This window comes from Rattus rattus, chromosome 8 (assembly GCF_011064425.1).
Source record: "Rattus rattus isolate New Zealand chromosome 8, Rrattus_CSIRO_v1, whole genome shotgun sequence".
NCBI lineage: Eukaryota > Metazoa > Chordata > Mammalia > Rodentia > Muridae > Rattus > Rattus rattus.
In genome coordinates, this window is record NC_046161.1 from 5,893,824 (window position 1) to 5,907,018 (window position 13,195).

The window sequence follows — 13,195 nt, forward strand, 5'->3', positions numbered from 1 at the left end:
TCACTATTTTGAACAATGTGGCTGTAACCTCAGATGTGCAGACCTCTCTACTGTGTGCTGATTTAGATTCCCTGGGATATGTTCTAAGCACAGTTTTCTTTTTTACACAAACAGATTAAATTGGCAAAAAAATATCCGCACAGAACAAAACCTTTGGTCATCCTCTAAAATTAAGGAAGCAATTATTTTAAATATTTATTTTAAAATGTATGTGTTTGTGTATGTGTGTGTATGTGGTATGAGTGTATATATATATTTGTATGTATGTATGAAAGTGGGGGCATGTGTGTGCTTGTGAATGTGTGTCGTGTGAATGTATGTGTGTTATGAGTGTATGTATGTATATGTGTATGTGTGATGTGAGTGTATGTGTGTGAATATGTGCTATACACATATATTCACTATGTGTTATGAGTGTATGTGTGTTTGTGTGCTATACAAGTGTATGTGTGTGAATGTATATATGTATGTATGTATGTATGTATGTGGGTGTGCATGTGTGTATGTATGTGTTTCTTTGTATGTGACTGTATATGCTCTTGAGGTCCAAAAGAGGGTGTCAGACCCCTGCTTGGAGCTGGAATTACAGGGTAGGGGTAGCTTCCTGAAGCAGTTGGTGGAACCCAACTCTGAACCTCTGCAGAAGCAGCACACAGTTCTTAATGTCTGATCCATGTCTCAAACTCACTTAGCACCAAACTCAGATATTTATTGGTGACGAAATCAGTTCTCAAATGAATAATAATAGCCAAACAATAAAGTATGCAAACTAGTGAGACTAAAGGCAGAAGGAAAAGGAAGGGGAAGTTTTGTTTTTGATGGCACTGTAGTAGAGTGAGTACTCCTGAGGGACAGTGTAGTCCTCACAGTAGTCTAAGTATTGGAGATGGGATGGGGTTTGAAATTCATGGTCAGAAGTATTAAATGGGAAAAAGGCTTAATGTCGTTAAAAATAATGAAAAATGATTTAAGCTGGCCTTGGCATTGTCACTATATTCAAATTAGGGCTGAAGGACTTTGTTAATATAATTAGGGACAACTCACAGTGGAAATTAGCAAACTCAGAAGAATGTAAACGTTTTTTAATGACTGTAGAGATTTTGTGAGAGATATCCTCATTAGGGATGCTAATGGTTTGGAATAACACTTCCTGTTCCATTCAGTGAGCTCCTGGGTGTGGTATGGTTTGTTTCATTTAAACCTCTGCCTGCGAGGAAGAGGAACTCTATACAGCTCAGCACCACACACCTCCCTGTAGCCATGTAGATGAAAGCCCTGTTTGTAAGTCACTCTTAACGAATTCCATTACAAACTTCACTTGAATGAGGCTCCTGCTGTCTCTTGGAACTTTCTGTGATAATTCAATCACCTCTGCTTGAGTGACCGATCCTCATGAGCTCTCACTACATGTGACTGCAGTGATCAAAACAGAGCTATTGCCACTGAGGCTCTGAAGTATTCATTTTCTAACTTTTATGTCTATTCTTTGAGTTTTCATAAGTGTTTATGTGTCATGACCATCCCCTTCCCTCTCCCATCTCACTCTGAAGTGGAAACTTCTAGTTTTTTGGAAAGTTAGTTATGTTGAATGACGTTTCACTGGGACACACAGATGAAAGGATGTCTTGCAAAAGCAAACACGTGAAAGACTGTTTTCCCATAGTAGACATGGGACACAATGCTTGATGAAAAAGTATAAATATGACCCTACAGACAGTGGGAGTTGGATACTGAGCCTTGGGTTGGTTTGCTCTCCCTCATTATTCTTCACTAAAGACACACATGCATTCATTTGCCTTACATAGCGGTGTTGAACTCAACTTGTGATAATACCACCATTGAGAGAAAATCGCCCAGGAACTGCTCGCAAGGTTCCTGCAGCCTCACGTCAGGCTGGTTGGCAAGCCTGGTGGTTTCATCAGGATTTACAGTTGTTGGTTTGTGCCTGGTGTCTGGATGCTGAAAGGATTGGATTGTAGTTGCTGATTCGAGTCTGGTGTCTGCCTCCCTAGAGGACTAGCCTGCAGCTTCTAAGTTGTATTTGGTGTTTGCTACAGGACTGAACTGTTGCCCAAGAAGGCCAAGCTCACCTACGAAGAACTATTGCTGAACAAGTCCCCTCCTCCCACATCCTAATAACTTTTCTCTTCCACTACCTCTGCTGGGTGGTCGACTACAGGAAAGCTTGAACCCTCACTAAAAATAGGTTGCAAAAAAAATCTATGCCTACAATATACTCTTTTAGTTTCCATTTTTGAAAGTCTTGTGCAGATAAGTAACACAGGTGCTGTGAGTTCTAGAATGCCACAACCATGTCACATGTCAAAGACAGCATTTGACAGCGCCCCTCTTCCCAGTCTCTGGATTACTTTATGTGTCCTCTCCTATGATGATGAGCTCTTTATGAGTTAAGTACATGTGGTTAAATATCCAGCGTTGAGCAATGCAGACCTTAGACCTTGCACTGTGGAGATACTTGACTAAGATTACTGCAGATGCATCCACATCATCTTTACGAACAGTCCCGCTAGGCAGAAACTTCAAAAATAGTCATTCCTGTGAGTGAGAAGTAATGCTGAAAACGTTTTCCAGCATATTCCGTGTCTCAAACATGACCAGATAATTTCCACAGACGTTGGTTCAGTTCTTGATTTTTTAGCTATTTGAATGTGCTCGCTGCACGCTGGAGGAACCTTATCCTTCCTTGTCGGAACTTTTGCTTGGCTTTGCCACATTAGAGCTGCCTGCACAACAATCTCCCTCCTTCAGTTCTTCCCTCCCCCAGCTCCTTCTCCCAAGTTCTGACCTGTGACTGGCCTCTGACATTACAAGGTAAGTGTTTCTTTGTAAGTGTCTCCCTTGAGCAGGAATTGCATCCCTAACTCATTGCTCTGACTGTTTACGATGCTAATTTGTAGGTTTATGTCATTATACAGGTGAAGTCAGAGAAGGTAAAGCGAGGCCTGTCATTGGACCAGAAGGAATGTAGGTGGGAACAGAGGTTTTAGAAGGAGAGGGAGGAGCCAAATCAAAAAGGAGGCAGCTGGGAGAACATGGCGGCAGATGTTAAGATTCCTCTTTGCCCATATTTCCAGTTGTTACGACTATTCTTAAGGGATGGATGTGTATCTAGATGGACAAATTATATCTTAGTGATTGGATCAGAGGATGTGTGATGTGTTCTTTCATGTGGTGACTTGAGTTCAAGAGTGTATGGTGGCTGGATGCACCGGGCCTGCCATGGAATTGGGATGTGTATGTCTTGAGTGGTAGAAACCAGCCAAGAGAGCTGTGAGTGAGGAGGGAGTGGCCTGACTGGGTGCTGGAATGGCTCGCAGATAGCGGGTCAGAAAGTGGATGGGGCTGCATGGAGCCACTGAGATAAACTAACGCTACTTCCAATGGCCACTGGAGCCGGAACTATCGAGGGAGCATGACCGCCAGGGTACACATGGGAACCGGTTTTGCCCATTTTATATTTTACCGCAACATTAATTGATCCATAAGAGACAGTTTTAAGCTTCAGTCCATGCATGCTGCCTATAGAGCAAAATTCTTCCTGATACGAAATGTTTAGGGGCCTCTCACTAAGTAAGGGGCCACATGTTAACAGGAAATTGGGGGTTTTCTCTCAGGGTTTGCTGTTTCACTAATAAAAGAAATTAAAAACGAACTCAGAAGGAAGCATGAGAACGATTTTATTAATTTGAAAGAAAAAAACATGACAGGCAAACTGTAGCTTCAGCAGCTGCCTGGATGAAGGGGATCAGGAAGAAGGACAGACTTCTGTCATTTTGAGTTAGACATAAAGGTTTGAAAAACAGCCATGTTTAAGAAGGCTGGTAGATTCAGAGAAAGAGTGAAAAATTCCTAGGGAAAACATAAATAGATACTGGCCAGCATTTGAAAGAGAGAGAGAGAGAGAAATAAGAAGGAAAAATCAAACTTTTCTGGGACATTTCTTATAGAGCCCAAGAATAGCTCCTTAGAGACTGCACAGAGCACATTACAAAGACTGAGGCAGGGGCATGTCTCAAATTTGGGGACAGCCTGGACTACATAATAAAATGTTATCTCAAATGATGTGGAAATACTAATGTATGTATAAAATTGTGACATAAATTTGGCAAGAAATTGTGCTCAGGGGGACCAGAACTACGAGCTTTGCTATTTTAGATTCTTTGAAAGTGTTCAGATTGCTTCCTTGGAAGTGAAACCCCACAGGAAGCTGATAAACTGCTCACGTGGGTCAGAGCTGGACTTTAAATCTGAAAGTTTGTCTCAAGTGATGCTGATTTTCTTCCCCTGAAGTATGTTAGCAAAGATCATTTTGTTTCTTCCCAACATTTTGTTCTTCGGTAATTATTTAAGAATGTCTTCCTGTAAAATTTCAAACAGATCAGACTAGAGCGTCATGTAACACCCCACATGTTCAGTTAGCAGCATTTTGCCAGGCTGGCTCTCTTCCTAGAAACAATTTGTCTTTGAACCAAACATCGGTCCCTGTCTCCCCCCACGCCTTTCTCCTCTCCTTCCCATCTCAGCTACACTTTAAAGTAAATATTATACCATTCTATATATCTTTCTAGAATATTATGATTCAAAACCAGAAGTAATCCCTTTTTATACCTAAAGCAATCACTTTAACATAATCACTTTAACATGCTTTATCCTCCTCATCAAAAATATTTGTTAAGAATTTTTTATTATTTTGAATTAAAATTCAACAACAGTCTTTGTATTTTACACTTTTTTTTCTGAGGGTCATATTAAGGGCAGCATTTGTTCTTTCCTGCCCCTTCCACGATATTATAGACTGGACGGTGTCATAGCTAATTAATCCTTCGTGGTCTTATATAGGATATTTTCTATTTCCTTGCATTCTGATTCATATCCTGTGCAACTGAAGGAGGTTGGTTAAACTCACCATTTTGGTTTACTTTGAATTATCAGTGTTCATAGTATATTATATACTGCATACTGTATCACCCCAGGATGCCAATAATGTAGGAGTGACCCATTTTTAGTGATGATAAAATTAATAAGTAGGTTCTAATCACAACCCAAATACAGATTCTTCAACATTCTTGTAGTGATTTTTCTTAGCAACTATTGATAAATATTGCCAGAATCAATATTTCATTAGGGGTTTAAAATGATAGTTTTCCAAATTTCTTATTTATTTGCCATGTGCCATTGAGACATGCTCAGGACTGATCTTCCATATGAATTTGTTCATTCACCATCCTTTGATTCCTGGCACTCCTCAACGACACAGCTTTGTTTTATTATAATTCCTGTGTGAGTCATCAACACAACCATTTCTTCTCAAGCCCTCAGAAACCTTCCGAGCATGCTAGAGACTGACACAAACCAATTCTCTTGCAAATGAGTTTGGAGAAGTCTGAGAGCAGTGTGTAAAGGGAAGAGGAAGAGAGGAATGCAAGAGGGGGAAGGTAAGGTGGGGTCTTCCTGCTTTCTGCTGCGACCACATGGAGTGAAATCTGCCAATTGCAACTGCAGACTGTGTGGCCCTTGTGGGGGAAGGCTACATATGTCTTGTGGCTCTATAAATCTTCAATGTTTATACAGCAGGATACTGGCCTTCTGCATCTGCTAATGTCTAGGAAGTGTTTAGGTAGCCAGAGCCTTGCTTGGACTGTGGCATTATGACTGAAATATAACTGGCTTGAGAGCATGTCTGGTTAGAGAGACACAGGCATGGTGTGATGCTTGGAACTCCACGTCATGGCATTGCTTAACCTAGGGAGGAGAGAAGAGTGAACATCCTGGGGCTCACTGTCTTGGTGGCAGCTGGCAAGCAGCATTTCATCACGGTTTAGGAAGCAGAGGAGACCCAGGAAATGTTACGATACTTCTGAGAAATGCTTAGTTTATGTGTGTGTGTGTGTGTGTGTGTGTGTGTGCATGTGTGTGCATGTGTGCGCATGTGTGCGCATGTGTGTGTATGTGTGTGTGCATGTGTGTGCATGTGTGTGTATGTGTGCGCATGTGTGCATGTGTGTGTATGTGTGTGTGCATGTGTGTGCATGTGTGTGCATGTGTGTGCATGTGTGTGTATGTGTGTGTGCATGTGTGTGCATGTGTGTGCATGTGTGTGTGTGTGTGTGTGTGTGCGCGTTATATTGTCATTGTGACCACATAACTCTTCTTCAGAATGCTTCCTTTTGACCCTAGAATATTCCAAAATGATTTGCATTTGAGCATCTCTGTAGAAAGTAAACTCTGAGGTTCTGGGGACAGGGACTGATGCACATATTTGGCGCATTCCATTTTCTTAGTGAGAATGATTCACACTTCAGTCTTCATGGAGCTGCTATGTGGTTCAGCTACATTTCTAGAGAGGGACAAACACGTGTTGTGAGCCATTTTCTGCCACATAGAAAATGGCCATTGCTGGTCTACTTCTACACTATCATGAAATCTTGCAGCGATCAGCTTCTGTGAGAGGCTAATGTGCAACTTACCACAGACATCACTGGTGGGGCTCCAGATGTTTAGACAAATATAGGTGGGATTTTCATGCCCTTTTTTGTTTGTTTTTTTTTACAGTTTTTAGTAACTGGTATGTGTTTATTCTAATTGAGACAGCATCATAAGAATATCACCATTTTTGAAAATTTTTCCTTCTGTGCAAGATATTTAATCATGTGCATGTGAGTGTGCAAGTGTGTGTGCAAGTGTGTGTGTATGTGTGTGTGTATGTGTGTGTGTGTGTGTGTGTGTGTGTGTGTGTATGTCTGTTCTCTTCTTTCATCCTGGGTCCTGGGGATTAAACTCACTTTGTCAGATGTGACAATAAGCATATTTACCTGCTAGGCCATTTCATTTACCCCATACACCCCCCAAATGAGTGCACGTGATGCCTCATCACTAGTGATAAAATGTGGATTATGTACTTTATAGTGTCTAACTGTTAAAGACTGCTCAATTTTCTGTGGTGAGAGAACGAGCCATTTTGTGAATTTTTATTTTTATCCATCTAATAAAATATGTTAAAATGTATTCATGCATGACTATGAGTTATTAATTATATATTAAAATGATAAAGGCAGATATTATTACCATGACACAAAACCAGAAAGCAAAATAGAAATCATCAAGAGTATGTGCTACAATGGGTTTCTGAGGAAAAAGTCTTTTTTTTAATTAAACACATAGAAGATTCAAATTAGTTTTATTTGGTATAAGCTCTTTTTCATATAACTGAAGACCGACACATGGAGATCTCTCTCTGTTCCATATTAAAAAGTCTCTTTGATATTTATCAGGTGGTTTCCATTATGCCTGAAAATTGAGGTCACTCAACTTCTTGCTATGTACAAATATTAAGCACACACTATAGAGAGAATAGAATAGTATATATTCTAAACCAACCACTCATCTTCAGAGATTATAAACATCCTGCTACTCTTCCATATATTTAATTCCAAAGATGTTTTAGTTGACTTGATTATCTTAAGGAAAATTCCAGAATCATATAATTTTACCCTTACATATTTTAGTATATATTTCTAACTGATAAAGACCGAAAATTAGTGGTATTATTATTTCTTTCTCTCACTTAATACTTACCTTATATTCAAAATTTTCCCATATTGTCAAAGACATCTTTCTTACAATCACTGATGAGTCAGGACACCAAGACTGTCCCATACAGTATTTGGCAGGTGTCACTCTTTAATATATAGTAGATTACCTCTCAATTCTACCTCTGGGAGACATTGATTTGTGGACAAAAGTGGATCTATCATATTGTTCAGTATTTTACTTTTAGGTTTAGTCTTATCGTATTATTTAATTTTTTTCTTTTTATTTTCCTCCAACGCTTGTTTTGCAAAATCAAACTGAGAAAGGTTGAGCAGATCCATGCTGAATTTCAAATGAGATATTAGAGAGATAATTCAGTATCTTTCCCTCCCCTCCCTTTCCCATCCCTCCCTTCTTTTTCCCTCTTCTCCTCTCCCCTCCCCTCCTCTCATCTCTTCTCTCCTGATGTATCACCCATCTCGGTGTCATGTTCAGTGATGTTATAGTTTTTGTTACCATTTTACCATGTAGCTGATAATCATTGTTCTTGATTCTCCCATTGTCCTTATGCGGGGGATCAAACTCGAGGTCGTGATCACATTAGGCAAACACTATTGAGCTTAAGCCTTTACTTTTGGACTCTGCTATTTCTTCTGCATTAATTTCTTCCTCCCCGCCCTCCTTCTTCATGTTCATCTACTATTGCCTTCTCCTCTTTTCTTTAATCCATGTTGTTGCATCACAGAACAAATCCATGTAGAATGTTACTAGATATTGCCAAAGTTCCTTTAGTAAACTTGTACTAATTTGTGTCCAAGAATATTTAAAATAGTCTTTCTCGTCTCTGAGCTACTGAACTGGGTACATTGGGATATATGGTTTCAGGTTACTTGACAGCCATCCAGATGTGGAAAGCCTGTTCTCCAAGCAATCTTAAGCCAATGATTGAAAGTATTCACTTGTTGCATACTCTGCATCAAGCTAGGCACACTCAACGTGGATCTAGTGTCCTCTCCTCTGCATGTGTCTAGAGTTAGGTGGTAGAGAATCGCCTATAAGTAAATCATGCTTTCCTTGTTAGTAAATGGAGGTGAACTAATGGTGCTAAGAAAGCCTGTAAGAACACAAGAATGTAAATGTGTGGCAATTGTACCCAGCACAGTGTGACTGCCTCTTGCTAACCAAAAATCCAAAGAGTGCCCTAAGCATATATTCTATTCTCCTGATTCCATTGAGTCTGCTGCCTTAAGAAGCAACAGCTCATAAATTTGATCCCAAATCTGACCCATTTCTACTTGTTTCTTTGTTTTTTCTTTTGCTATAGCTGTTTATGTTCAGGTTGGGGTTAGGAAAGCTATCTGTGAAGATAATTAAAGTTACCTTTTATTTATTTGGGGGGTGTAGGTGTGTGTGAAGGTTAGAGGACAACATGAAGAACGTGAATGCTCTTTTAACCTTGGTGGCAGGCATTCCTACCTGCAGAGTCATCTACTTAGACCTTATGGAGAGTTTTGAACCCAAAATAATAGTGTGTAGAGTTTTAACAAACATTTTCCACATGAAGCCATCACGATATTCATAAACATTCCTTGGCCTACTTGACATATTAACATTTATGTAGCTGACAGGAGAGAAGATAAAAGTCAATAAAAATGGAGTTATTTATTAAAAAGGTCTATTGTTACAAGAACAGTACACAGAACTATTATCTTACTGTGCCCTCCACATGATATATACCATTATATATAGTATATATACAGATTGTATACAACACACTTAACGGTTCGACACAGAGTCCACAGTACCTTCAGTTACATATGCAAAACATTTGCTGTCATGAAATGTCTCATGATAAGGAGAGCTGTTTTCTTATGGTTCAGTGGGCATTGTAGAAAAATACAGTCTCTTCAGTGATATAAGACTGTGTGGTTACCATCCCACCAAGGAAAAAGCGTTCTCAGTACTGTTGTTGGAAAATAATGTTCCTTGATAGGAATGTTGTCTGCTTGCTACAAAATAACAAATGCGGGGTACAGAAATACAGATACAGTGAAAACCTGCTTTATTTTAAATAGGTTCATGATGCAAAATACATATTTTGTGCATATTGAGTAAAAACACCTCGCATCTCTGACTTGTGTGAGAATATGACATCAGAAATTCTATATGTGGATATTCAGGCAGTGATTTGGGAATATTGATTAATTAGAATTTGCCATTTTGTGACATTTTTATTTTACTGTTTTTTTTAGAAGAATTTAGTTAAGTTGATTTTTAAAGTTCTTCAGATAATCTAAATGAGAGCATCAATAATAAATGAAGAAAATATCTCAATTTACCAAATATGAAAAGCATATTCTTTTAAAAATATCTTTCTACATTTTTTTCAGATGCAGGATTTGTTTCTGCAAGTGACACCATGCTTTGGGAAGCTCATCTTTTGATTCTTATTGGTGAACTCCAGCCTCTCCTATTCCCCTGGAGGCACATGAGGAAGGCCACGTGGTTTGATTATTCATAGGCTTGAATAGTCACTCTCTTAGTAACAGTCTGTTGACTGAAATCATCTTCTTATATTGACTTTCCTTTGCTTAGAGCTGCCTGGGACACAATTCTCTCTAAACAGAATGGGAATAACTGGTGGATAGTTACACTGCACCCTGAAAACTTTTATAGGATATTCAGGATAGACTATCCCAACTGTCATTTACCTAAGCTCAGGATTTTCATTCTGTTTGTTATTACAGATGCAAATAAAGTTAATTGGCTCATATCATATAAAGGCAAAGCAATGGAATCTACCTTTTGTCCCCATATGAGCATTGCTCATTTAGCCAGAATCTTCAGGTTCTTTCTGGAACATGCCTTCTGTATCATTTCTGGATTCTTCATAGTGATCTCCACCCTGATGTGTCCCTGTGCTGTGTCCTATCACACACTCAGGAAGTAGGACAATCTCACTGAGCTTCCCATGAATTATCTCTTAGGTTTAATCTGACTCCTCCAATTCATCAATGGGGATTGTCTCTGAAAATTTCACAGAATCCAGCAATGCAGACTTTGGCTAGACTAGCTGAAGCCCTGTGGCAATGCTGTGTTTCCACAACTCAGTTTTAAGAACATCATTCTACCTAACAGACTCTCTTTACCCCAGGAGCTGGGAAGCATTTGTAAGTGGCATATGATGAGGAACAGTGTCTAAAACCTCGGATTTTTTGTTTGAATAATTGGTTTCATTACTTCTTCCGCCAGCTTTCCTTATCCTTATAACATTTGCAAGTAGAAGAAAGCCTTTCGCTCAATTCTACATCTGTCTTGACAGCAGGCAGAGAAGTGGGGCGCCCTCTCCCCTGCTCTTTGCACTTTCGTGTTAGCACCTGTGGCTTTGCGCTGTTGATGTTTTCAGTGGTCACTATTTTCGTGACGTTAAACTATCTTTTGACATTAAACATGGACTGTATTCACTCTTAGGTCCCATGTTACTCCATGGGAGACAATAACTCAGTTTGAACTCATTCTCTATTCAACTTCCACTAATGGAAATTCCCTACCTTAATACCTTACTATATGGGCACATGTAGAATGGCCTATGGAAAAATCTTGCTATTTTTCTATTCAGTCATACAACAGTTTTTAAGAATTCTTTTATGTATTTCCCCTATCCTGGACCCTAATAACTGAAGTATTTCTTCATATTTCCTGCTGGTTTGGTATTGAAGCAGTGATCTAATGGAAAGTTTGGAAAACATTAGACACAGAGTCTTGAGAACACGTTTCCTTCTCGGGTTTGTATTTGATTTTGAGCAGGCTATAGAGACCACCTCGGCAATTGATGGCTGACACTCAGAGTCATTAAATAGAAAATCAAATCCCAACATATTAAAAAAATTAAGAATACATCTGACAGAAATTACCTTTGCTTACAAAATTTCATTACATACAATCTGCATATTTTTATTGGACCAAGAAGTGTCCTCTCCGTTTACAAAATCCAAAGAGAAACCTGATGGGTAACTCATATTCTCCCCCCGGACTCCTGAGAATGCACCATCTGTAGTCCCGTGTGTTCAAAGCTTTTCTCAGGACCCCATCTCCATTCATTCTGCGCTCTGTCTGCTGCTGCCTTCTCAAGCTAAAGCAAAGAAAAGCACACCGCGTGAGCTGCTTTCACCAGGAACTGGAAGGAAGCATCAAAGCCAAGAGCAGTGTTACTGAGGGCCACTTGGAGAGAGAGTGCAGGGTGGACTGAGCGCTTGTGATTTTCCCACCTGTGAACAAAAGAGAAGCCTCCAATGAAGCCACTTGTCAAAGAAACGTTCTCAGAGATGATGGGCGGCAGGATTGGTCCTCTGTCCCATGGCATTGTTCTGCTATGGAATAAGGCATTGTCTGAGGTCTCTGCCTTCACAAGGAAATAGAAGTCTATTGAAAATGTATTGAAAAGCTAAACAACTTTTAACAAACAAACCTGACAATGAGAATGGTTGATGTTTACCAGTGGTGCACAGGTAGGAAGTATTTTAAGGAGAAGGGATGGGAATGAAATTTTTGTTGTAGAGCTTAAATGGCTTAAGAACTGGAACAAAGATAATTAGTAAAAGTGTGATGAGACATGAATTCATAATATTCCACAAATAATAAAATTTAATAAAACATTTTATTTACTATATTCATGGTATTTGATTATTTCAGCAGAGCAAGCTTAAATTCTATATCCTTCCAGAGTTGACAGAAAGGGGCAATCTGGCATTTATGATGCCTACACTTAGAAGGAGTTCTTTCATGAGATCAGGTCATCACATGCAGTTGAATGAATCCAGCTAACTGGTCTGAGTTGATTGGTCTGAAAAGTCATATGCCAAAAAAATTAAGAGCTATTTTAGGCAGTAACTTCAGAAATGGCTCTTAAGCTAGAGGTATTCTAAAACATCAGAGTGATTCATGTGACTACTTCCTGTATGCCAAGCACAGTAATAGACCCTTAACACATACTATCTTTCTTGTTCCTTATAATATACCTGTGTGGTAGTGTAGCATGGTCTTCCTGTTGCTGATGAAAAAAGGTACTGATCAACAGTTAGTGAAAAAAGAGTCCATGAATTTGAGGGAACATAAGGAGGAGTATATGGGGTTTGGAGGGAAGAAAGGCAAAGGCAAGAGAGAAATGTAAGTGTGTTATAACCTAAAAACAAAAAGTATAAAGAAAATAAAAAATGACGAATGTGATAAAAGTACTCAGTTGACGATTTGTAGGTCTGGATGTTCCCTTGATTTTGTCTCTCAAAACAGTGGCTTAGTTTTCTTTCTTGTTGCTGTGATGAGATAACTTGGACAAAAGACAAATTAAGGAAGAAAAGCTTACACGGTTCTATTACAGTTTACTGTGACAGACAAGTCAAGGAGGCAGGAGCTTGAAAGAGCTAGTCATTGCGCATGCGCAGTTAAGAGTAGAGAGACGTGAATGCATGTGTTCCTGTCTATTAGTCATCAGTCTTTCTAATCCTATACAATTCAGGATCCCCTGCAGGAATATGGAGTTATAACCAATAGGCTTTCTTCCCACATCGGTTACTACAATCTTGATAGTTCCCTGCAGAAATGCCTATAGGACAACCTAATCTGAACAATTCTTCATTAAGCCTAT

The 13,195-nt window shown here is 39.3% G+C and overlaps 1 protein-coding gene across 1 annotated transcript in view; it reads right to left on the reverse strand.

Annotated features, from left to right (window-relative positions):
* Nucleotides 1–11,320: 11,320 nt before the first annotated feature.
* The window catches only part of Cntn5 (contactin 5), a 1,166,275-nt gene continuing 1,164,400 nt past the window's right edge, over nucleotides 11,321–13,195 (reverse strand). The window contains exon 25 of the mRNA XM_032911019.1: nucleotides 11,321–11,819. Coding sequence (XP_032766910.1) covers nucleotides 11,719–11,819 — 101 coding nt within the window. The 3' untranslated portion in view covers nucleotides 11,321–11,718. The remainder of the gene's footprint in view (nucleotides 11,820–13,195) is intronic.